The 27614-nt window shown below is 39.2% G+C and overlaps 2 protein-coding genes across 4 annotated transcripts; both read right to left on the reverse strand.

The window, feature by feature from the left end:
* Positions 1-6072: 6072 nt before the first annotated feature.
* Positions 6073-7840, reverse strand: LOC110709533 (vacuolar-processing enzyme-like). 3 transcript variants are annotated; one of them, XM_021887752.1, is made up of 4 exons: positions 7619-7840; positions 7379-7535; positions 6749-6834; positions 6073-6410 (listed from the first exon to the last, which is right to left on the reverse strand). In XM_021887752.1, exons 1-4 carry the CDS (start codon positions 7823-7825, stop codon positions 6360-6362), a joined length of 501 nt encoding a protein of 166 aa, XP_021743444.1. In that variant the 5' UTR covers positions 7826-7840; the 3' UTR covers positions 6073-6359. The 3 variants fall into 3 exon arrangements, with proteins under 3 accessions (XP_021743444.1, XP_021743443.1, XP_021743442.1); XM_021887751.1 differs by having other exon boundaries at positions 6744-6834; XM_021887750.1 differs by lacking the exon at positions 6073-6410 and having other exon boundaries at positions 6599-6834.
* A 16338-nt stretch (positions 7841-24178) lies between these two features.
* LOC110709534 (probable nucleoredoxin 1) lies at positions 24179-27346 on the reverse strand. Its single transcript, XM_021887753.1, has 2 exons — positions 27135-27346; positions 24179-26382 (listed from the first exon to the last, which is right to left on the reverse strand). Exon 2 carries the CDS (start codon positions 26268-26270, stop codon positions 24282-24284), a length of 1989 nt encoding a protein of 662 aa, XP_021743445.1. The 5' UTR covers positions 26271-26382; positions 27135-27346; the 3' UTR covers positions 24179-24281.
* Positions 27347-27614: the final 268 nt, after the last annotated feature.

The raw sequence follows: 27614 nt of genomic DNA on the forward strand, positions 1-27614 counted from the left end.
CAAGTCACATTGTCCTATTACATGGCCTCTCTCAAAAGTAGTCCATCAAAGAGCTTCAATAGAAACAACAACATACATCAGTGAGTCTGATTTTATTGATGTTACTCTGGAGTTGATGATCAGCCGGAAAAAATAAGCTAATGTTGATATGTCATTTTCATGATTTGTTTAGGAAAAGTATATGGTTCCTGAAGCTGGAAGAGAATGGGTGATGCAGGCTATCAATGGAAGCTGGAAAGCTCATAAATTCTTTACTAAGAAGAACTACTTCTTTGCATATCCCACTGATGCTTTAAGATGGTTTCATAAGCCAGACACAATTTTAGAACCTCAATTTAGAGAGCTTTTGCAATATTGGCATTCTAAAGAGGCTGAGGTATTATGTATATGGTTTTGAACTGTTTTTGTGCAATATTGACATAGTTTCATGACAAAAAAAGTCACTCTTTCAGTTTACTGTTTTTATGATCGCCTTTGTTATCATGATCGCCTTTGTTTTTAGGAGCTGTTTTTAATATAATCATGTTTATTTCTTTGATTAAGAACGTGAAGTTACTCTATGACGCATGTATTCCGTACTGGACCACCTCAGCTTTCATTGAATTGGTATTTGAAGAGACACTTTGATTGTTTCCTTGCATGAGAGGATATCTTCTCAACAATGTTTTTTAGAGTTTCTTTAACATGATTTTTGCTATCATCTTTCCTATTGTATTGATATTAGAAAGTAGATACTTATTCGATATTTTACGTGGTTCAAAGGACCCTTACTCCGAAGTGATTCCAGATCCTAAGCGCAAAACCCGTGTACGCCTACAAGGAAAAGGTGTAAAAAAGTCAGATTTGAAGAAAAAAGATATAAGTCAGATTTCATATTCCCGATAGAATTTTTAGAAAGTATGCAATCTCAATTAGTACAACAACTTGCACCAAGCGTAACAACTGCAATTTTGACTCAACTTCGGGATGCTAACCCTCGGATCAATCTTGTCATTCCTGATTTTGCAATTCCATCGGCTCCAAAGGATGCATCTAGTGCGCCACATCTTCTTGTTTGACCAAAATGGGCAATCTTCTAAATCTGGTGCCACAATTAATCAGGTCACATAAAATATTTTCTATTCCTTCTGTCTCGCTTTTGTTGTTTGCTGTTGACCTGTACCTACTGTTGAAATGTTGCTGCTGTTGATGTCTTTTTCTAATGCCCACTGTTACTTTATTGCTATTTTTTTTTCTTTATATGGTTGATGCTTTAGTTGTTTGTTGCTGCTTTTTATTGTTGTATGTTTTTGTTGTTGAGTTCATGCTTTTTATAGCCTGCTGCATCTCTAAATTATCAATCAATAAGGACATGATTCTTGAGTTAGATCTTGGAACTGCTGTATAGGTGACACAGAATTCAGTTTATCTTGGAAAAACTATAGGGGAAGATACCCCTGAATTGAAGATTGCTACTGGTGAAATTTGTGTGTTGTCGAAATAGTAAAATTGATATGTTCCTTACTACTCGTGTAGCTGTGTGTAGGCTGATACACAATCGGGTGGATTGAATCAGAATTAGATGGGCCATGTTAATCAGTTTTTGCTTCATTGATTAGTTACTACTCGTACATTGCTAACTCCTTGTGTTATTGAAAATATACGGAGTACGAACTTGACCATATTTATAATATACTCTTTTAAATCCGTGTGTCTAAAAGAGATAAAGGGTTGTATTTTTAGGGACAGAGGGGAAGGGGAACCCATTGAAGCTCTGAGGCAGCTTAACATTACTCCAGTAATGGGTGGGAACATAGGGGAATTGCTGGGAGCCGTGACAATCAGCACCCCACAACTTAAATGAAACTTTTGGTCCCCTAGAATACTAATCTGGTTCAGGGCTTGACTTCAATTCTTGTTAAATTAGTTTTACTTGTTAAATCTTGTAGTAATTTAGTTTATGAAGGCAATATAGACAATGTGAATGTGATAGCTCTCTTTAGAGGGGATGGTGACATGTTACTCTTTTTTTTGTTAACATGTGTTTCGTTACAGCTGGTACCCTTTTCCATCCCCATATTTCTAATTTTTGGTTGCATTTTACTGAAATTTATGATTATAGTTGATCTATTTGGAGATTTATTTGATTGTGTTAGAGTTGGTTCAATGAGTTTTTATTTCTTGCTCTAATATTGTCGAAGTTTATTGTATAGCTGAATTTATATATTAGGGGGGTGGTTTGTTACTTGTGGGATGTTGTGATTTGCTATCAATATAGAAGATTTTTTTTTTTTTTTTTTTTTTTTGACAAGAGCAAATGTATTCATAAAATCAGAGTTTACAATCTACAAAACAAGAACTTAAACTTAAAATATGGCTTTTAACACTAAAGCCTTTACAACAACTTTTTAGACTAGAGACGAAAGTAAACATGAATTGGCCGGATAAGTCGCAGATTAGGGACTTCTTACAAACCAAGGAGCAAAATCATACTACACTCCAAGAAGAGAGCAACGGAGGGAATCGAAACTGTTTGACCATGGCTAGCACTTCCTTACCTGGCGGAATCAACTCATCACCAAGTAAGGTCATCAAACGGGTCACTTGAACTAGTGACCTCCCAATCAATAGCTTTCCTTGTTGGCAAGAAAGCTTTGACAACGTTGAGGCTCGAGAAACCCCAAAACAAAGTTTAGGCGCCTGCTTCAGATAATAAGGATCAGGAGTAATGACCAAAAAAATCATTACATCCGAGGGAAGAGAAACTAAACCCATACCACTCCAACAACTTACACATTTCACCTTAGCCATAGCCAACTTCCTGTTCAAACCCCCAACAACCGCACCTGTAACCTCTCTTACCACTGTAAACACCCCACTGTCCTTAACAAAGGGGCTTAACTCCCACTGCACACAACCATCCAAAATACTATAGCCAAAACAACTAAATAGCCCGGAAAACAACCAAAGGGGGCTAAAACATACCATAACAAAAACTAAGGCAAGTAAACTCTGATAATTACTAAGAACAAACATACTAAGAAAGGGAACAAACTCGAGGAATGCACCGTCCAACCCGACAACCCGAAACCACTTACACTAGGAACCTCGAAACCATAGCCCTAACTTCACCGTTTTCGTCACTTACTACTCTTGACGGCGGCGTTAGACCTAGCCCTTCAATGCAAGGACCCACGAAACCCTAACCCTAACTTTACCGTTTCCGTCACGGTCTAAAATACCGATGACCTTTATGACGGCGGCGTTAGGCCTAGTCCTTAGACCTTGTTTCACCGACGGGGAGACCCTTTGAATAAACACAAACCTTCCACACAAAGGTGGGCAATGGCGACGGAGGAGGACGATCTACACACTCCCCTCATAACCTTCGAAATTTAGACAAGGTTCTCACCAGCACCTCCAACGGATTGAAATCCCCAAGATGAAAGATTACCCGATCCCCAAAATAACTACGAAGTCACCGCCACCCCCACCGCGAAACCCTAAATTCGACGAAAATTGGCCGGCCGCACCCCTTGACCACCAAAACTCGTCAGCCGGCCTTTTAAAAGGCCAACTAACCTAGCCCTGACCCCCGTAACCGCCTATCCAGCCACCCCGATACCAAAAACCACCAACAAGTCCGACGAGCGCGCACGGTGACTTTAGGTGGTTTTGGGGGTCAAGGTTGGCTGGGTTGGTGGTTTTGGAGGTCGGGGATGGGTTAAAGCTGGTGTACAGATCCAGCCGTTCGGTTTCGATGGGTAAGAGGGGTGGTTGGTCGGTTTCCGGTGAGGCTAGGGGTGGGGTTAGGGTTTGACGGTGGGGATAGGTGGCTGGGAATTTTTTTTGTTTTTTTTTTTTAAATTTATTATTTTAAAATATAATTTAAATAATTTTTTAATAAAAAAAAAAAATCAAATTAGCCATAAACCTAAAAAAGGTCACTATGGTTAATTTTTCTAAACCTTGGTGCCACTTAAGAGAGTTGGAAAAGAATTCGTCTTCCACGAAGAAAAGTTGAATTCATGAGACCGCCATGTAGAATTTCCCTAATAATTTAAGTACTAGATTTGACTTGTGACCGATCATACAAGTTATTAATTGACTTATACTATAATTAACTCTCAATTAAATAAAAATGACTTAATTAAAAATAGAATATATCTTAATATTAATTTTAAATATAAAAAATTTTGACTTTTGGTACCACAAAAAGACCTGTTATTCAATTTTGCTACCTCTAACAATTATTTTTTTTATTTTACTACCACTAAAAATCACATAATTTAAATTTCATTACCACTTAACGGAATCCGTTAGGATTCCGTTAAGTTTATTCAAAAATAAAAAAAAATGAAAAATTAAAATGTTTATAAAAAAAAAAAAAAAACCCCAGCCACCCTCAATTGCCCCCCCTCCCGTCAGCCACCCTCCCCCCTCCCCCCTGCCGGCGGCCGGCGCTTGGGCGAACGCCGGCGACCCCACCCCCAAACCCTTTCCCCCACAAACGGACGACGATGATGATGATTGTATGATTGTAGGGGGGGTCGATTCGAACAAGGGGAAGATCGAAAATTTTTGACCTCTAATTCGACAAGTTGTGTCGAAATTGATTGAGGGCTTTGTTTTCTTTAGAATTCAATTGCAAAATCATGTAAATAATTGTTATTTTCGTTTTGAAATCAAAGAGTTTGATTCAAAAGTTCTTATAAACCCTAACTTTTTCCCCAAATTGATTTTGAATGAAAATCATCAAATTAATTCAATAAGATTGAAAATTGATACCAAAATCTTGTTTTGGGATTGAATTCGAACATCAAACGCTAGAAACTCTTGATTTTAATTCGAAATTGTTCGAATTTCGGGATGTTTTTGTTCTCATGTTCGTCGAGGCACCGTAGGAGGCTGCGTGCAAGGGTTGCGCGCCATTCAAAGGCCGTCGGTGGTTGCGCCGGCTCGCGTTTTTCCGACGATCGTTGAGGCCGCACGTTGGCTGGAATCAGGTTGCAGCGTGGTGGTGGCTGGAAGCTGTTCATGGCTGCTGCCTGCTGTTGTGAACCTGACTGCTGCACTTGACTGGGGAAGGAGGAGAGAGAGAGAGGCAGGGTTGAAGTGGGCCCCACAAGCGGCTAATCTAACAGTTTCCGTCAACTGGTATCAGTTTTAAAAAAACCTGATTTTTAGTGGTAGTAAAATAAAATAAAAATTGTTAGAGGTAGCAAAATTGAATAACAGGTCTTTTTGTGGTACCAAAAGTCAAAATACCCTAAGAATTAAGAGGGTTACTTTACTTAATTTTTACTGTAAAAACATTTAATCAATTCACTAAGAAAAAAGAGAGTTACTTTAATCAATTAGAAAGAATTGACAATAAAATCTGCTTTACAACCACTAGGAAGAAAGAGAACTACTCTAATAATCAGAATACTTAATAAAACTAGTGTATTTCTATTGTTAAGGACAACTTTATCAAGTGTAATAAGCAAGCGGCATCAAAGTTGTATTCATACAAATTTATGACCCACTTTACATTAATCTAGTAACAATGAAAAAGAAATGAGATGTTAAAAAAAGGCAAGTGTAATTAGCAAGGAGAGTTAAAAAGCCTAAAAATAATAATATTAAGGGAGAACCCATATCAAAGTATAATCATTCTTCTAGTCACTAGGCGAAAAAGGCAAATAGGCACCGGTTCAAACCCCCCATTTCGCACCGGTTTTGAACCGGTCCGGATTTGGGGGGTGCTAAAACCCCACAGATTTCGCACCGGTTCAAAACCGGTGGGAAAATGACTTTTCGCACCGGTTCTAGGGGTGAACCGGTGCCAAAACCTAAACTTTTCGCACCGGTTTTAACTTAGAACCGGTGCCAAAAGTCCCCAAAATTATTTTAAAAAAACAATTAGCACCGGTTTTTTTCCAAAACCGGTGCCAAAAATGCCCAAAAAAACAAAAAAAAAAATTTTTTTTTTGCATGTTTTTCACTTAAATTGTACCAAATACTTATATATAATCATAATATACATAACACATATATTTTCTTCAATATCTTGTAATATTACACTTTAAAAAACTGAAGAAAAAAAAAAAACAGAATCAAGGTCTGGAGAAGCAGAGTCCTCGATTTAACAGCCAGGTCAACTTTCCTTTAGTAAGCTGCTGTTTTCTGTTGGCTGTGTTGCTTGCTTTGTGTCTAGTTGCTGGTTTCTGTTTGCATGGTGTGTTTAGCTATTGCTGGCTACTGCTTTCTGTTTCTGGCTGGCTGTTAGCTGTTGTCTGGTGGTGCTGTGTCTGCCTGGTGCTGGCTGTTAGCTGTTGTCTGGTGGTGCTGTGTCTGCCTGGTGCTGGCTATTGCTGTTGTTTTACCTGTCAAAGCTGCTACACACACACACTCCCTTCCATACAAGATGCATGCATGCTTTTTGGTTTCTGAAAGAAGGAAGAGGGAAGGGTTGTAAAGTAATTCTTAAACAATATTCAGTACATCACAAAAGTCACAGAACTGAAACCCCATCCAGAATAACTTGTTTATAGAAGAGATGCTAGTATAAGGTATACAATTGCTACTTATAAGTATCCACTGTTTTGGCAAAAAACGCATTTCTTTTTTTTTTTTGACAAGAAAAAAAAATAAAAAAGGAAAAAAGAAAACAAAAAAAAAAAATTCATTATACATTGATTTCCTTGATAAATTTGACGATAATCGTAAACCACTTCCCGCAATGATAAAAAATTGTATGTGGTGGACAGGGGGAGGATAACCTCACCAAGCTCTTATAGGTTCCAGAAGCATGCTTTTTCTTCAATGTATATATCAACTCATCAGCATAGAGAAATGGAGTTGTAGGCATACCTGAACAAGCACAACGTGTTGAAATCCATTTTTTCACAAGAAACAATATGATAAAAATTGATTGAGCACATTGGTGAGGATCCAACAATATGGAGTAGTAATGAAATTGAACATGACAAGTAACAGCCCTAGGGGTATGTTCATCTTCAAACGGTTGCACTTGTAAAACCATAAATCTTCATAAAATTAAATAATCATTGTGTGCTCACATTGATCTAGTACTAAACAAGGCATGGCATAAGAACATCAGGAGTCAATTCCACGTGTATTTAAGAACCTGCCAATGTACTACCTACTATATGAAGAAGGATTTTGTAAGGATAAGTCAAATAGACAACATGAAAGCACCTAAAAGCCAAGAGAGACTAGCCGCACAATAATTTCCATAATATGCTGTTACTCCCGGTAAATACTCAACACTCAAAAAGCTATAGTAGTACAATATAAGATATTGTAAGAGATTTATAATATAAACATTCAAAACAAACAGATTCCATAAACAACGAAAGTATTGCAAGAGAACTATGAGGATCAAAATACTAACCGAGCACACCAGCACCACCATGGTCCGAATAATAGATAAAAATATGATCATTAAGGCCACTATCCACCACCTTTCCACTGCCACCAGTAATAGCTTCTTTGTTACCAAGTAACGCTGCCAAAAAATTGTTGACAGTCACATGTTCCCCAGTATAATCCTGCCATACCACATCAAGCAGACGAGATTAAATTCTTCATAACATTCATTAAGTGACAATGGAAAGGGTGAACTAGAGAAAACCTTTGGGACTCCAGCGTAGACATCACTTCCATGGGGATTATTGATGATGACCCCGGGTCTCGGATTCTCCTCATGATAAGCGATGTCATCATACATGAAAACAATAATATTTTCATCTTTTAAACCACCTTTCTTCAAAATTTGGTAAGCATGACAAACGTCAGCCTGGACAACAGATTTAGCAAAATCACAAGCACAGTGGTACATTACAATCACACAAGCAAGTTTAGGAATAAACTCACTCTTTAATAAGCATAGAGTTAGACATTGAAAAAGACCAAATTACACTTCAAGATAGATGAGAAGTCAGTTTTATTTTAATAAAATCTTTTCTTTTATGTCTATAAATGTTTGTCAAGTACTTAATCATAATTTGAAATAGTGTTTAAAATGGCCCTTATCTAAATGGCATTTAGTTCAAAGTATAAGAAAAAAAAAATGATTTGTTGTTCCTTATTCTGGGAGTTGGCCAGAAGGATATTAGAAGTTGGAATTTAATAAACGTAGACCTCCATATCACCACTTCTATACTCCCTGTCTATTGTTCTAGCTAGTTTGATTAATACTCTTAATATTTTTGTCAAACTTAGAATAATAGGGTAAAAGTCAAACCACTCACGAACCAAAGTCGTCTGAAATGTTTTGTGGTTCTCGCGAATCTATTATCAATTTAAATTTCTAATCTACGAACAAGTTACAAGTTATCTTCAAAATATTATAGATCGAAATTGAATAATTAGATACGAGTCAATTTTATCAGATCTAGACGACGGAGGGCACACGACAAGGAAGGACAACATAACTTGGAAAATTTTATAAAATGAGTAGCTAGGCAAGGACCACCACTCAACAATCTTAACCTACCAAAGCATAATGATAGCTGTTACACAAGACAACAGTTCATATCAAACGGCCCAAAATGATATCTTAACCTACGAACTAAATGCCATTTACATAAGCACTAGTATGAAAAGGGCAGGATTATTTTATAAAAATATGAAAAAGAAAAAAAGCTGCTGAATTTGGATCATACAAGATATTGAACATAACCAGAATAATGTAGCTATGTCAGCATAGTCCATGCCATGAGCTAATAAAATTTGGGCTGGGAATTCTCTAATTTGAAGACAATGTCTTGATTGACACAAGGTTATTTAACAAAACAAAAATTTAGGTCATGTAGCTAGATCTGCATAGCCAAAATGATGAACAGCCAAGATTACAGTTATGCATCATCATCTAGCTTCACTTACTACCCAATGAGTATATAGCATTTATAATTCTACAGGAAGGTTTGGTAATTTTGGAACACCTATGATGAACAGCCAAGTCAAAACAATAAAAACTAATGAAAATCAGGAAATCAACATGGAACATGGTCATTAAGTCTTATTAAATTTACACGCAGAATAACAACAGGAGGCCATTAGGAAGACAAATATATGAATTGAAAAGACATTAGAAAGAGCCACAGGTTCCTGTACCTTTATCTCATTAACAAAAGTAAGCAGTCATGTTTATAATATAAGTGCAAAAGTCATATATAATTGAGCAAACATCAGTCACTAATTCATTGGCCTTCAGCGCAAGAGAGATTTCAGTTTACCCATAGGATGACATATAACTATACCAAGAACTTACAAGATACAAAAAATCAGGAAGAAAATTAAGTAAGTAAAGTCAATACCTGCATAGCTCTGATAATAGTCCCGACTACTCCAATGGTACCTAAAACAAGATAGCTCTGCAATCTCTCTCGCTGCAGGCCGTCCTTTGCGTCTAATCCAATGGTACCTAAAACAAGATAGAAAGATTTCAGATAAACACTCAACTTGAAATGCTGACAACATAATAAATAATTCGCTTGTAACAAAAGCAGGAAACATACACGCTGGGAATTAACATCACATAACTACTCCAATTACACAGAAAACAACAAAATTTTGCCATGAATATCCTCTAGTAAGCACACAATAGGAAAACAAAGGAAAACGCATAGGCAGGTTGTAGGCACGTGAAAAAAAAACAGGTCACTTTTTCAACTATGTATAGTCGACAAATCGACTCAACAAATAAATAGCATGAATAAAATCATAGCAAAAGTAAATACCAGTAAGCTGTCATGAGCCAACCCACACCACCACTACTCTACACTTACAGCAGAAGGAAGAAGACAAACACAGCAGCAACAAGGGCAGGGGAGCACTCCCCACCCATAACAGCAACCTGACACAGCAGCAACAGGGGCAAGGGAGCACTCTCCACCCACAACAGCAGCCTGCAACTCCACAGAGCTGTAACCGTTGGTGTCCTATTAGTCTCCTTTAAATTAATTCATGCTTTTGGGAAAAAGACGAATGGTAGTACATGTAGTAATTGAAGCTAGTTAGTATAGTCCTATATATATGAGAAGTTTAGGAGAGAGAAAGGCATTCAAAAAATTGTAGCCTGGGACTTGGAGACTTGTGGCCTAAAGTCACTAATTTTGTATTTCCTACTATCAATCAATCCGTCCTTCTCTCTAATTATCCCTTGAACTGTGTCAATTCCTACTCAATCCACGTAGTCCGTTGCAATTGGTATCAGAGCAGCCATGGCCCCGGCAACCGGAACACACACCCAACGAATTGAGGCTTTAGAAGAGCACATTGCAGAAATAGTCTCAAAGGTGGATGGGGGCGAGAACTCCATCCAACAAATTGTTGCCAGGACAATTGCGGAAAGCATGGAGAACCTCCAACGGTCACTCACCGAACAGTTCAGCAAAAATCAGGAAGAGGAGGCGAGGAAGGATCAGGAAGCCATAGAAGATGCCAGCCAGAGAATGGAAGGAAGGCTGAGTCGCTTCAGAGAAGACCAGAATGGGAAAATCTCACTCTTAATGAGCGGCCAGGAGAAGTTCTTTGAAGAGATGAGAGGAATGATGAATAGGGTGAGGGACCTGGGGAAGAACTCTATTGGCGAGGGGGAAGAACAGTTTTCCGACGCCGGTAGAATCAGAAACGAGCGAATAGGGTTTAATATTGGGAGGTTCAGAATGGAGGACGAGGGTGACAGCCGAGAACAGCAAGAGGGAAGGGGAAATTGGAAGTACCGTAAATTGGAAATGCCGTTGTTTCAAGGAACCGATCCTGATGGATGGATCCTAAGGGGCAAACAATACTTCCATTTTTACCGGCTGTCAGAGCACGAGAAGATACAAGCTGCGGTGGTTTCCATGGAGGGCGACGCTCTCCAGTGGTACCAATAGGAGAGTCGCCGGCGACCGGTTCGTAACTGGGAGGAGTTGAAGGAGCGTGTGTTACGCCAATTCCGTCCGGCAAACTCTGGAACCCTTCATGATCAGTGGCTGGCCGTCACCCACACCACCACAGTCGCGGATTATCGGCGGGCCTTTATTGAGAAGGCGACTCCATTGATGGATGTGCTGGAGAGCTTGATGAAGGGGCATTTTGTCAATGGGTTGAAGGAGGACATTCGGGCTGAAATACGAATGCTCAACCCGTTAACTTTGGAACAGGCTATGGATCTGGCTACTCGGGTTGAAGAAAGAAACCGGGTTAGTGGGCAAAAGAAAACGGGAGCCGGTTTCACTAAGCCTGGGCCCTTCTCTTATTTTAACCAAACTCCAGCATCTACCTTATTTAGTGGCGGAAGTGGGCCGGCCCACTCACACTCTCAACAACCCACATCTTTTAAGGGGCCTGCTCAAAGTTCTAGTGGATCAGCGAAATTCCAGCCAACTTCTCCTTCACAAAACAGAACAAGCGCAAGCTCCACCAGATTTACAAGGGAGGTGCGACGCCTAACGGAGAAGGAGCTGCAAGATAAGAAAGCCAAGGGGCTGTGCTTCTGGTGTGATGAGAGGTGGGGAATCGGACACAAGTGTAAATCCAGGGAACTAAGCGTGCTTCTTGTAGAAGAAGAAGAGCAGGAGGGTGATGGGGAATTAGCGGCGATGGAGGCTCCGGAAGAGGAAGAGGAGTGGCCAGCGGTGATATCCATAAATTCTCTAGTGGGGATCACGAATCCGAAGACCATGAAGCTGGTGGGGAAAATCGGTGGGCTAGATGTGGTGGTCATGATCGACCCCGGGGCCACACACAACTTTATATCACTTCACACAGTAGAAAAGCTTGGGATTACGGTGACCGAGGAGGGAACCTTTGGGGTGTCGTTGGGCAATGGCGAGGCAGTGAAAGGTCGAGGTCAATGTTGTGGCGTAAGGTTGGGCCTGGGTGACGGGGTGGAAGTGACAGAAGATTTTTTACCTCTTCAATTGGGAAACGCCGATGTCATCCTTGGCATTCAGTGGTTAGAGAAGCTGGGCTCAGTGTTAACCAACAGGAAAACTCAAGAGATGAGTTTTGAGCGGGACGGCGAGACTGTAACTATCAGGGGAGATCCCTCACTAGCAAGAACGGGGGTCACCTTGAAGTCCATGATTAGGACTCTCAGGAAGGAACAAACGGGAGTGTTAGTGGAGCTATGCTAGTTAGAGGAAATTAGGAAGGACACTGAGAAGGAGGCGAATGGTACGGAAGTTCCAGAATTTCTACAGGAAGTGATGGAGGAGTATGCTGCGGTGTTTGAGACGACGGAAGGGTTGCCACCCAAGAGGGGGCACGAGCACAGTATCATCCTCAAGGAGGGTACCAATCCAGTAAGTGTCCGGCCCTATCGGTACCCCCAATTTCAGAAAGATGAGATTGAAAAACTCATAGGGAAATGTTGACGGCCGGGATTATCCGTCCATCTACTAGCCCCTTCTCGAGTCCAGTCCTTTTGGTCAAAAAGAAGGATGGCTCGTGGCGTTTTTGTGTTGACTATAGAGCATTGAACAAAGAAACCGTTCCCGACAAATACCCCATACCGGTGATTGATGAATTATTGGATGAGTTGTATGGAGCTCAAGTGTACTCCAAGCTAGACCTTAAAGCCGGTTATCATCAAATTCGAGTGAAGCCGGAAGATACCCACAAAACGGCGTTCCGTACTCATGAGGGTCACTACGAATTCCTTGTGATGCCTTTTGGTCTCACAAATGCCCCGGCTACGTTCCAATCCTTGATGAACGAGGTATTTCGACCTTATTTACGCAAATTTGTACTTGTATTTTTTGATGACATTCTAGTGTATAGTGCTAGTAGGGAGGAGCATGTGAAACATTTGCAGGCTGTACTGGCCACTCTCAAGGACCACCAACTGTTTGCTAATCGAAAAAAATGTGAGTTTGGAAGGGAAAGGGTAGCTTACTTGGGCCATATTATTTCTAAAGAAGGGGTGGCTGTGGACCAGGAGAAAATCTCAGCCATGATAAATTGGCCCATACCCAGAACACTAAGGGATTTGAGGGGGTTCTGGGCCTGACAGGCTACTACAGAAAATTTATAGCCCAATACGCTTATATAGCTCATCCACTTACTGAGCAACTAAAGAAGGACAATTTTAAGTGGGGCTCAGAAGCTACCACAACCTTTGAAGAGCTCAAGAAGGCCATGAGTAGTGCCCCCGTATTAGCCATGCCAGACTTTGCTAAAATGTTCGTGGTGGAGTCGGATGCATCGGGTTTTGGGCAAGGAGCGGTTCTGATGCAGGAGGGAAGGCCGATTGCTTTCTTTAGCAAGATGTTGGGGCCTGGTGGTCAGAGTAAATCAATCTATGAAAAAGAGTTGATGGCGGTGTGTTTATCGGTGCAAAAGTGGAAGCATTATCTGCTGGGCAGGAGGTTTGTAGTTAGGAGTGATCAGCAGAGCTTGAGGTTCATATCTCAACAGCGAGAGGTGGGGATGGAATATCAACGGTGGATACGGAAACTCATCGGTTTCGATTTCGAAATACAGTATAAACCTGGGGTAGCAAATTGAGTGGCTGACGCCCTCTCACGAAGGGGCGAGGAAGGTACGGAGTTAGGGGCCATGCTCACCAAACATACGGTGGATTGGGGGGAGTTGGAGAAGGAGATTGAAGAAGATAAGTTGCTACTAAAGGTGAGGCAAGACCTGGACGGGGGAAGGGAAGTTTCTAGGTTCACCATCGATCATCAGGAACTCTTCTATAAGGGACGATGTTGATTCCAAAAATTTCAAAGTTTAAGCCAGCACCATTTCGGGTTTACCATGACTCACCAGAAGCAGGGCACGTAGGGGAAACGAAGACATATCTAAGAATGGATGCCGAGTGTTTTTGGCAGGGGATGAGGCGTGACGTGGCTAAGTATGTGAGGGAGTGTACGACATGCCAGCAGAACAAACACTCTCAACAAAGTCCGGCGGGGCTGTTGCAACCCCTTCCTGTTCCCAGAGCAGTATGGGAAGATATCACCCTGGACTTTATCGAAGGACTTCTGAAGTCAAGAGGAGTGGACGTGGTCTTGGTAGTGGTGGACCGCCTCACCAAGTACGCCAATTTTATTGGGCTCAAACACCCATTTACAGCGGCAGTGGTGGCTGACCACTTCATCAGGGAGGTGGTGAGACTGCACGGGTTTCCGGGAAGTATTATCTCAGATCGAGACCGGGTCTTCTTAAGTGTGTTTTGGCGCGAACTCTTCAAGTTGCAGGAGACAGAATTGAAAAGAAGCACCTCTTTTCACCCTCAAACCGACGGTCAGACAAAAGTGGTCAATAAAATTCTTGAGACCTACCTCCGTTGCTTTGCGGGGGAGCAGCCAAGGGCATGGGCAAGGTGGCTCCCTTGGGCTGAATATTCATATAACACGGCAGTCCACTCATCTACTCAAATGACCCCTTTATGGGCTGTGTATGGCAGAGACCCACCACGGTTGTTGAGGGTGAGTGCTGGTCAGACACCAGTTGATAGCCTAGAGGAGATGCTCCGAGAGAGGGACATGATCTTAGACGAGTTACGCCTTAATCTATTAAAGGCACAGCAAGTGATGAAGCAGGGGGCTGACTCGAAGAGAAGAGAAGAGAATTTCAATGTGGGTGACTTTGTGTTCCTCAAACTCCAACCATATCGCCAAAGGTCACTCGCCAAACGTCCTTTCGAGAAGCTAGCAGCCAGATACTACGGGCCGTTTGAAGTAATTCAGAGAGTAGGGAAGGTGGCCTACAAGCTACAATTGCCTAGTCAATGCCGTATTCACCCTGTCTTCCATGTGTCACAATTGAAGCGAGCTATAGGGAGCCTGCCAAGTTCACCTTCCATTCCAGATCAGGTGACCCCGGAGTTAGAATTAAGGGTGGAACCCGAATCTGTGATAGCCATTCGACGGGCAAAGGAGCGAGGTGGGGCCCGAGAAGTCCTTATCAAATGGAAAGACCTGCCAGAAGTGGAGGCTACTTGGGAGGAGGAGGAGACGATTAAGTTACGGTTCCCTGACTTCCACCTTGAGGACAAGGTGTGTCTTTTGGGGGTGGGTAATGTCATGAGCCAACCCACACCACCACTACTCTACACTTACAGCAGAAGGAAGAAGAAAAACACAGCAGCAACAAGGGCAGGGGAGCACTCTCCACCCATAACAGCTGCAACCTGACACAGCAGCAACAGGGGCAAGGGAGCACTCTCCACCCACAACAGCAGCCTGCAACTCCACAGAGCTGTAACCGTTGGTATCCTATTAGTCTCCTTTAAATTAATGCTTGCTTTTGGGAAAAAGACGAATGGTAGTACATGTAGTAATTCAAGCTAGTTAGTATAGTCCTATATATACGAGAAGTTTAGGAGAGAGAAAGGCATTCAGAAAATTGTAGCCTGGGACTTGGAGACTTGTGGCCTAAAGTCACTAATTTTGTATTTCCTACTATCAATCAATCCGTCCTTCTCTCTAATTATCCCTTGAACTGTGTCAATTCCTACTCAATCCACGTAGTCCGTTGCATAAGCCCAAGTTTGCAATGCGATTTTGTAGTGCTGATAACTTTCCGAAACATCTGAGCAGGAACGACATGCACCCATGCAACATCAGATTAAATAAGGGGAAGTTAGACATGTTTCCCTTAAACTTCAAGGTCATTATCACCCAAAAATGCCCAAGGTCCTTCAACACAAGTAGTTACCTCATCCATGAGAAGTAATCCCCATCTCTATTTCTTATTTCTTCAATAATCTTCTCAGATTCTTCAGAACGTTTACCATCAAAAGCAATCATGTTGTATGTTGTCACAACTACTCCAACATTCCATGGAACCCCTCTTTACTAGCAATTCTCAACAGAGCATCAGATAATTGTGGTCAGTCAAGTCCAAATCTTCCCAATACTGAGCACAAGGTAACTATAGGCTGACCATTCCTACTAATTATACCCAAACAGAAGGTTACTTTGTGCTACACTTTTGAGATTTTGCTTCCAAGTTGAAAGAATTGCTCACTGTGTTATCACATTGAATAGAAAAGGCTTTGTCTTACTACCTTGAATGCTAATTTTCACCTTCCTCTCTAATCATTTGAATTGCATATAAGACCACTCGTTGCAAAGCTCTTAAGCTGAAGAAAGGAAATATCTTGTTCATAGGTGAAACTTGCACAACAACCTACCCTCTACAACTTTATGTGTATTCTACGAATCCCATAATAATTCTACGTATCATATGAAACAATGTAAATATGAACAACTTCATCAAGTTCAACAGAAAGCCAATCAACCAAAAAGACCAGTAAACAAACTAAGAATCCAGGAAAATAAACACCTCAAGAAATATAAAAAAAAGTAGGATTACCCTTATCACAAGCATTCTCAAAATTCACAAAGACATCAAGCTTAATCAAACTTATGCTAAAGTTGATGATATTCATGAAATTACAAATTTCCTTCCGAAATTTGCCGGATTTCTTAACACTATAAGATGAAATCAAAGCAAAACATTATAAACCAAAAATTTAAGGTCCAAAAATCATATTAATCAAACCATAATCAGATTAAGGAGAAAAAACAGGAAAATAGAAGATACCCATAAAAAAAAAACATCAAAACAAAACAACCCACAAGATAATTTCATAAAAAAAAACACAAACAAAGCCAAAAATTTCATTACAAACCCAGAAAAAAGGAAGAGTATTCGCAATTGCGCAATAGCCGAACCCACCAAATCCACCAAAGACGCAATTGCGCCACCATGAAGAGTATTCGACAAAAGAAGATGAAGCCAACGATTTTAGGTCGCAATAAGGCCACCACAGCCACCACCGCCAAACAAAACCCTAAAAAGCACCTCAAGTTAAAAACAAACAAAACCCTAAGATCGAATGCAACTGAAAAAGAAGAAAGAGGAAAACCTTGATTGATGGAGCACAACTGAAGAGCTCCACAATGAAACCGGGGAAGGGTGCATAGGTCGTAATAAGGCGATCGAAAAAGAGAAGAAAGGAAAGGAGAGAGAGGCAGTGAGTACGCTTCAATGGAGGAGAGAGAATGAGAGAGGAGGACAGATCGAGGGGTTTCAAGAAAAAGAAAGAAGGTTAAATTATAACCGGGTTTTTTTTTAAAAAAAAAAACAAGAGTTTTCGCACCGGTTCGAACTGAACCGGTGCGATTTACTCACTTTTTGACCGGTTTTGTAATAACCGGTGCGAAAGCTGCGGTGCCTTATTCATTTTTTCTACTAGTGAGTGTTTTAAGAGCCACCATCAAATAAACAATACAAATCAAGATAAAGCATATTTGCAGAAACTGCTTGCCTCAAACCCTTCTCATATGAATTACGTATTCAGACCCAGACTTCTAAGCCTCTTTTAAAGCCCTCAATGCAACTATTAGTCACACACACAGACAATGATACACATCTCAAAGATTGAATAACAGTAATTTCTAATAATTTATGTTAAATCTAAAGGCTTTGGGTGACTTCTTTAACTAAATAGTAAATAGGAGAGCACATTGGAGTAAAAATGCCTAACCCATCAATGTCTAATCCATATACCTACAACCTAATCGGCCAAGTTTCATATACTTAAATAGCAAATGCATGAGTGCGGACAAACATGTTAAACAATCCACCTTATGCAAGCTTTAAATAAAACAAAATTGTCTGATAAGACTACACCACACATGAAAACACAAATACATTCTTCTCAATTACAGGATTCCACACAGTCCATAAGGCATACATCACCTAAGCTACTCATGGAGATCAATGTAAACATAAACAATAAACAAAACAACCTGTACAACCAGTTCCCACTCAAGAGCACTCTTCCCATAAGGGGGCAGCAGCAAAAGGGGTGCAGCAGAAGGGAGGGAGCAGGAGGGTAGTGATGACAGCACGAGAGTAGCAAAAGGAGGGCAGCAAAAATAAGGAGTAGGAAAAAGGGGGCAGCATATAATTTAAAGTTGTAATTAGTGTCTAGTTTGCTAGTGAGTCCATTCAAGAAGCAGGGAGCATTAGGGAGAAATTAAAGCTAAAAGTGCAATCCGAATTTTAAATTTCCTACTGCATAGTGCATACAGAGCTGCATGAAGGTGAAAAAACTTGATTTTAAGAAGGGGTTGTGCAAATTTAATTTGAGTAAGTACTAACTTGTTGAAGTTTAACATTGCAAGCTCAATTAACTTAGCAAAATTAAGCTTTTGATAAAGCTCATAAATATGTTTGAGCTTGCCTTATGTATAAGCAAACATAGTTATTAAACACCTTATGTTCTTCAAAAAGATATGGTATTTTACTGCGTAAAAAGTCATGGATAACCAACAAAGAAATTATCACAAGTCTTTATTTAATTTTTTTACCAGTTGAGTGGAAAGAAAGCTGGAAAATAAAAACATGGCACTAAATACAAAGGAAATAACAAAAGAAAGTTTCTTGAGATTGCTTAGTTGCTGGTACAAGGAATGGGTATTGTCCAGGATTCATAAATAAATATACTCATGTGAAAAAAGCATAAACACAAAATACAGCCATAAAAGGTAAATGACTACATGTAGATGGACATAGATGTGAGTTCTGTATTTGATTGTAATAAAACTGTTCCAGTTTGATCAAGTCCAACGTATATGCAGTGCTAGTCATCATATCCCATCAAGATTCAGAGCTACAAATTCTGAAAGCATAAACACATTTAAACCAATCCCAAAGCAGCTAGCTAATGAGCCATATACAACAACGCACATAAACACATGCAATTATGAAAAAAGAAATTTTGGCCTCCAATTATAAAAAATAAATAGTCAAAAACCGAAATTTACATACATATACATACATAAGAGAGAAACAGGGAAAAAAAGTTCACACAAATAATTCACAGCTCACAAAAATGGATATAGCAATTAGAAAAAGGTAATAAACAAAACACCATAATCATCATAGCTGACACAAAGAGTAATAAACTTGGATCTCTAAAGTCTTACCCCATGAATGAACCATCGATATAGATAACAGGCATACAATGTTTAAAACCATCGATACAAGGACTGAAGGCCCAAAACACTCGTTCAAACACTTCCATGTTGTTGTAGTACGGACCATCCACTAGAGCTTTGTGTTTCCATACAACAACGGTTCCCGGGTTTGACTGTTGGAGTGCTTGCATGAACTGTAGAAGTCTGCCGTAAGAACTCTCCCAATCCCCAAATATTTCAGCTATAGCTTTCTCCTTGGCATACCATGCTCTTCGATACAGAACATCAAAATGAAATTGCTTGGAGATAAGATCCTGAATGAATTCAACTTTCAGGGACGGATCTTTCTGCACAAAGGACTTCACATACTCACATATTATGGACGAACCCAAGTGAGGGTGATCAGTAGATAGTACTTCAGCGACACAGTTATCCCGGTTTATCAAATCATTGAAAGTCATGTCCGGTTCAAGTGTTAGTGGTTCCATATTTCCTCCATTATACACGACATTTGGTCCAACAAACATAATTTCACCTCCCCACCGGCATAACAAAACTACATTTTGCGCAGCCATATTCTACATAACAACCAAAATACATTTTAAGATAATTGAAATCTAGAGCGAGGTAAAAAAAACCTAATTGAACCATACATAGCTTCAATAGTGGATAGTGATATCACAATTCAAGAAGGACCTACATGTCTAGCCAATATGACAACAATGAAACAAGGCCATCTTATTTCACATAAATGTACCACATTACCATCAACAATTTCATCAACAATGTACCACATTACCATCAATAATTATCAACAATTTACCACATTTTCATTAATAATTAGCAACAATTTCATACAATTTACAACAATTTGCTACAATTTACAACAATTAACCACAATTAAGATCAATTATCAACATTACACTAATATGAATTTAGGGTTTACCACAAAATTGAGTGAGTGAGTGAGAGAGTGTGGGTGTGACGGAAGGTAGCAGCAACAGCGACCGGCGGCAGCAGCGGAGGCGGCAGCGGCAGCGTGAATGCAGCGGCTGAGAGTGAAAGTGTATGGGGTCTCCGTTAGTGAGAGAGACAGTGAGAGTGTGAGAATTTGAGTGAAGTGAGCTATCAAATTCGATTCTGGGAAGATAATACCCAAGAAACACTGAATGAGAACGGCATTTTTTTTTTGTTTTTTAAATCAGAAATTACAAAAATTAAAAAAAAAAATACGTTAAAAGTTAAAACGCTACTGTATTTGAATTATTTTTTTTTTATTGTTTTATTTTTTAAAAACAGAAATTACGAAATGTTTAAAAAAAAGTAAAACATGTAAAACGTTGACTGAGGCTGCGTTTTATACTTTGTTTTTTTAAAAAAATCAGGGATAAAAAAACACTGACTCGATCAGCGTTTTACCCCAGAAGCTTAGTTTGGTAAATAGTTTGGCCATGCGTCTTCTTTGGTACTTAGTTTGTGAAATTGCCTTACTTTGGAAAATTGTCCTCAATAAATATACTTCCTCCGTTTTTTTTACACCACACTTTTTTTACGGTTCCCCATGCAATTTAGTGGGTGAGTGATTAAGTAGGTTGAGGGGTATATCTTAAGATATAATTAGTAAACTAACTAGTCTACTCCAACCACCACTACACCACCGAATCAACTGACACCACCACAGCACCACCACCACCATCGAATCCACCAACACCACCATAGCGCCACCGCCACCACCATTGGATCTACCGACACCACCCCACCACCAAGAAAAACACAGGAAACACCCTTAATCCAAAACAACCACTACCACAACCACAAACCAAAAATTCAAGCACAACCACAAACCCAAACCCAAACCCAAGCACAACCACAACCACAACCACAACCACAACCACAGAAAAGTCAGTGGTGGTAAGAGAGAGGAGTCGTGAATAGGCGAAAACTTGGGGAGTGTGGCGGCGGTTTTTGCTGGAAGAGGGAGTGTGGTGGCGGCGGTCTTTGCTGGAAGAGGGAAAGTGTGGTGGTTGTGGTGGATAAGAAGTGAGAGGATGAGGAGTTGATGAGAGAGAGAGAGAGGGTGGTGATATGGTTGCTGAAATGTTGAGGAGAGAGAGGGGGGTGGTTAAGGAATGAAGGATAGTGTGAGATTATAATATCACAATTTAAAAGATTCATCAAAAGAAATCTCTCCATCATTTATCAAAGGCACATTAACATATAGAAGTGTCCAATAAGCTAAATAAGTATACGTAATGCTCTGTAGTTTTGCTCCATTGTTTGATTTGAGATTTAATCTGAATGATTAATCATGAAGCCTAATCACATCGTCTACTCATTTTTAGTGTAACCTCTATGCATCAAAGCCTCTACAAAGCCTCTATTCATTTTATGGTTGATCATACAAGGCTTCTATGCATCTACAGAGTATTATGTAGTTGTAGAAAATGATAGACATTTTTTTTTTCCTCTTTTTTAGTTTAATTGTATTATTACCTAATTACAATCAGATCACGCAACGCCTAAAACTATTCGGCAGCCACATTCTATACTGTACATTTGTGCTTAATGATTAGTACCACCACTTCATGATTTCAGGCGGCCTAAGCTAGTTACTCTATTGCTTCGTATTTGATATTTCCGTGGGAGCAATAATTCTTTCCCTCCAAAGCCATCAGTAAATGGCTGCCATGCTTGCTGCATATAAGCATGCTTTCTTATTCTGAGACCCTCAGTTTTGTTATACCACCAAATGACCAAGAACTAGTACTCCTACATCTTAGTTACGAGTACAACACATTCGAGCATTGTTAATTCCCAAGCATACACCACAACAGACCAAACAACCCCAATACTAAAACAAAACCTTAGAATCCAAAATCTCAATAATCATCTATATTCATAGAAATATAGCAAATTTAACTCAAATTAGAAAACACACACACACAAAAGGAGATTCCCTGCTATCAAAGACTTATACTTGAATATTCTTCTCATCATAATCCTTTTATTCTAATCAGCAAATTTTGCTCTAATCATTATCTTTTCTTGTCAAATGATTTGTATTTAGCACCCTCTAATCGCAAGAAAACATTACATTCCACAATGTCCACATAAATTCATAAATCAGTTTGTCAATAATATACTGATTTCACATGGTGGATGTGCAAATCGTGACTGAAAACTTATTTGATGAAATTACATGATCCCTCACAAATTCCATCAATTGCTACATAATATGAGCCTAATAGTAGCAGCCACCTTTTATTCTAGAATTTTGGTATTAAACTAAGTAGATTCAAGCACAAAGTTACTGTCACCAACCCTCTTTACTGTCACAAAAGTTATCTGCAAACACAAAGTTGCTTGCACATACAGAAAAGCACAAGAAACAACAAAATCAAAGTACATTACTACAATATAAGCTAATCATATTAAATTGAATTCAATTACGAATCAAATAAATCAAACACCCATCTAACTACTGAGTATTCCCTTTACATAATCACCAACTAAGCAGTGTAAGCACCACAAAAAGAAAGAGAGAGAGAGTAAAACTTGAGCAATAAAGTGTGCAAACACCATCTGCCACCCAGAAATTCTAACAAATGAAACACCACACTAACAATCAAACTAAAATGGTAGAATTGGATATGTCTAATATATGAAGAGAGAAAGGGGAGAGCAGATATAAAGTGTACCGCATTGTCTGTATCCAGCTCTGAATTGGCTTCGTAAAAAACCTATCATACATCATTCAGTTAGAAACTTAGAACAATCTAGATCAAAAAGGTTTTGAGACTGATGAACTGTCAGACAAAATTTTATTGATGCAATTTAAGTCTTATACTTCGTACAACTAAGCATACAAACTAATTTTGACAGCTTCCAAGATCAAGGTTTCTCAATATAGCTGCTATCACTTAAGTCCATAAACCAAGCATGAAGTATGAAGCAGTATGAGTAGCTTAGTTCCCTTCCTCACCCCCATTGCAGAGCAAAATTGACAGTGATAAGAAATCATAAACCAAGCACAAGGAACCCATCTATATATACAGGGGAAACACAATCTCGACACTACCAGCGATGATCCTCTGAGTACGGAAGGTGGTATGAATACCAACATTTTGCCCACAGATCACAATACCTTTGTAGATAGATAGTCTACGGCCATTTTCTGGAACTCCCTACAAAGTTGAAACCACCAAAGAAATCAGCATAGCACAAGTAAGCACTGGAGAACAAAGGGAAGAAAAAAAAAAAGCAAAAAAACAGATGGTATAGAAATAAAGAAAAAAAATTACAACCAAACTAAACAATTTAATTGCCACAGTGTCTCCGATCCTGATGTCTGGCACTGGACGTCGCTCATCTGAAGCCTCAACTGCTCTGTTTTTCAATACCTAGACATGCAATGCTGCACATAGTAAAGTCCTAATTCAGTTGTCATCTCATTCATTGCTAACGACCAAGTCATTTATCAATTGAACTAATAAGATTGGAAATGAACTATTTATTATCAATTGGTATGTCAACCGTGAGGACGATCTTACCAACATTGCTTACTTTAAAGCTTCGAGATATAACCTGATCATCACTTAAAGTCATCTTGGTTTTTATTTGTATAATTACAGTGTATCTTCTATGCTGGGCACAAACTCAGCACTATAAGTCACATCCCACCCAACCACTCGAACTTCCCAGACGATGATTCATTTCTACAACGTACAATACCAATATTGTGAAACGTAAGCAATAGGTTAATAAATAAAAAGCAATACGACTAAATGACACAGCCTCTGAGCATATGATTTCCACAAACTGTTTCCTTGTAGGATTCAGGTTTAGTACAATACCTCTGGATTGCAATCACAATAGTCAACTCTCAACCCGCCATACTGAGATTGAAAATAAGCCTTTAATATTTCAAACATAATGTAGTGCTGAAAATTTTCCAAATCAGTCATACAGAACAATAGCTTTAAGTTGTTGCATTAAGTTAATGAACTCGTCCAATGTTTCACAAACTCATATTAGCAAATCAAGGGAAATTCATATTATTGAATGTTATCGAGTGTTTGACAAACATCTTTTCTCTACTTTACTCCTACAGTGACAAAATTGCTATTAAAGTAATCAATAAGGCTAGAAAGTACTACAAAGAGAATAGGAAAACCAAAACGAAAGATAATACAACACTGCCCACTATAAAATAGTGTTTTATTCAATAGAAAAAAAGAATTAAAGGTAAATACTGAGGGAACTTAAGAAGCTAAGAGAGATACTTGATAGATAGAAAATATTAATTGGAAAGAAAAATAATTTAATTAGGGAAAAGGTCGTGACATTCATGACAAGATGCATTTATTATGAGTAAAGGCTGTTCTCTAACCTAAGGCTGCCAAATAGATCGCCTTTCACAGGGCCATTATCTAACAAATCATCCATTTCTAGGAGATATTGATCCCCTATAAGGAGAACCACCTCATTGTGCAAGCCATTGTATGATGGGAATCCCTCAGGCCCAAACGAGTCTAGAAGATCTTTAGCAAATAATGTAATGAGATGGCCATCTTTATCAAATGCTGCAAGAATACCTTTATATGTACAGCCCATTAGTATCTTTTCTTTCACAAAAACTGTGTGTTGGGGGTCAAAGGGGCACACCAACCATGGCATTGGCTTTGGACTACCAAAAGATGTACTAGCTTCGCCATCAAAGTGAACGAATACCACTTCAAAATCAGCGACCCTTGCTGTTTTATTTTGATTGTACCACTCAAGCAATGTATAATAGGTGTCTGATGGCGTTTCCACTAGGTCAATGTAGAGAAGGACATGTTTTCCCCGCAGTTCGCCTATAGGCACTTCATCAATGCCATTGCTGATATCATTATGATTAGTCAAATTCATGCGAAGAACATAATCCCGTGACCCATAAACCAGCAAAGACTCTAAGGTGACTGCCCTTATCGCTTCCAATTCTTTCTGCACAAGGGAGTGCCTGGTGAAGGGATATCCATTGATACCCAACCGGTTAATAACATATTTTCCCAAGTGATCCGCAATATTCATCTTGGGGTCCAAAATGACCAGTTCATCCTCTTTGTCATGGTGATAATAGCTTAAACCAATTTCCAAGAGCCTGCGGCTTACAAAGTCGTTGAACGGTGAAACCCACCAATGAGGATTAGCAGATATCTTGAGCTTATGTAATACATGATTGATAGCCTCCTGGAACAATAGTGGATCCGAGCTGTCTCTGTAAGGTAAGTAGACGAGGACGATGTGGAATTCCTGGTCCCGAGCCTTACATTCTTGAGAAAGCAAGTTGAGCGTCCGAATCAAGGTGCCATCATAGCACAAATACAACCCCACAAGCTTATCTTTGAGTTCAAAAACCGAGACTTTATTCTCAAGATCTATACCCACAGTTACAAAATCATTAGCCCCAGCAGCATTATTATTTATCTTGAAAACAAATTCAGAGTCTAAATTTGAATGTAGGTGGGTGTGAATTTTCCACCAAGAATAATCAAATTCAGGATCACAAAAGGGGGGAAAGGAAAGTCCATTATACCCCAAAAGATGTTTATGCTCAACAACCTTTTGATGGTGGTCTACTAGAAGACCCACTGAGTCCGAAAAAAGGCCAAGGGAGTTGCATATTTTGTCACGACTCAACGTGTCAGAGAAAGGGACTGCAAGCCAGGAGGAAGGAAAAGCTGAAAAGAAGTGGTTGAAAGCATCCTCATCATTAGCCCAGTTTCGTCTCATTTTAGCCACCATAACCATCTCATAATCGGATTTGGGTAGATTAGAATATGCAGTAATTATCCCACGAATAGCATTGCAAACCCTTGATCGTAGCCAGAACTGAGGCACGAAAAAGCAACAAAACAAGATGTTCTTTCCCCTAAGAGTGTCAATCTCAACTCTATGGCCATCATTTCGGACCAAGTAACCCCTCTTTCTGTCGTTTCCATTAGTGGTGGGGGACAACAAGGACATAAGATCGAAGGGCAAGGGATCGCCTTTGGTAAAGGGAATTTCGTGTTCATTGTCATCTATTTGCTCATGTAAACAATCATGTACTTGATCATAATGGTGCATACACCACGTAAACCCATCCTTAACAGTATGATCACGTACCCAAAGGGGCCGCATCTGGTCTGGCAGTGGCTTTCCCAGGGTTCGATGATCAAAACCCCCCATCTTCAATATTTGGTCTTTAGGGCGGTGATCTTGAAAGTGCAGTATGGAATCCACAGTCCTAGAAACCCAACTCGATGGAACATCTGGGAAGCAAAACTTCTTCCCAATCTTAAACAACCTACTACTAGACCCTGTTCTCATCCTTTGTTTCAATTCGTTTCGATGCTAAGAAATTATGCAAACGATGATAGTATTAAGTGCAAAGCAAATCCAATCCAATCAAGTAATCAAGCCATAGAGCGGAGGTTAGATACTGCAAGGAAATTAACAATCCAAGATAATTAAACTGAGTAATTGTATTTATTTCTCACAGCTAGTAAAATTGAACAAGAGCATACCCAATTACAAGACTACTATTTGTCTAAAAAAAATTACTTTGTACAAGACTACTAGTTGCATAATATTGCTTTGTAATCTCCAAATTAACAGAAATCATGGTCACAAAATTTCACCTAATTTGGGTCAAAAGTTAACAAATTCCTACAAAATTTGATACTCCGTATATCCAGATGAAATTTCTTGCTCTAATTGACAAAAATACAACATTGGGATGAATGGGTAGATCTAAATTGCAAGAAATCACGACCAAACCTGACTAACAAAATTAGAATCACTCTCACAAGACTTGGTTAATCAAAGAACATCCCTTAGTACCCTTACAATACTATCCATAGCAGTAGGGGTATAGATACCTTTCTTCAAAATTTGGAACAAAGATAAATCACCAGTTTCCACAACAAAACTTCAGAAACCAGCTTCCATAGACAATTGCAATGCCCAATATATATCAATTTCTAACTAAAAAACAGAAATGCCAAATTATAGAATTCCCATGAATTTGAAACCCTAATTATACAGGATATATAACAAATCATCAATTTCAAGCAACTCCAACACTAAATTGATAAATTAAATAACAAAAACAACTTAGTCACAAAATCAACCCAATAACTCACGAAGAATAAGAAATTAAAACATTTTAAATTCAATAAGAAATTGAGTTACCTGAATATGTAATGATATTGAAAGATGCGGCTGCCGGTTGGTACGAAACTCGGACTATATAAATTACAATAGCTAAAATTAAGGAGAGAATAATAATCAAATAAACAGAAAATATAATCCCATGATTGTAGGCTTGATTAAGGGAAGATATTGATGGGGAATTATATCTTTGACTGATTATCCTTTGACACGCGGCACGCCCCCTCAAAATACAATTTTGGAAACAAGAGAATGAATGTGTGACGTGGAAGTGGCTTAGTAACAGCATCAACTAGTTGATGGTTGGTAGACATGTGTGACGTGGAAGTGGCTTAGTAAGAGCATCAACTAGTTGATCGTTGGTAGACATGTGTGACGTGGAAGTGGCTTATTAATTATTATTATTATTCTTATAATTTTTGTTATTAATTATTATTATTGTTATAATTGTTGTTAGTAATTATTATTATTGTTATAATTGTTGCTAGAAATTATTATTAT

This window comes from Chenopodium quinoa, unplaced genomic scaffold, assembly GCF_001683475.1.
Source record: "Chenopodium quinoa cultivar QQ74 unplaced genomic scaffold, ASM168347v1, whole genome shotgun sequence".
NCBI lineage: Eukaryota > Viridiplantae > Streptophyta > Magnoliopsida > Caryophyllales > Amaranthaceae > Chenopodium > Chenopodium quinoa.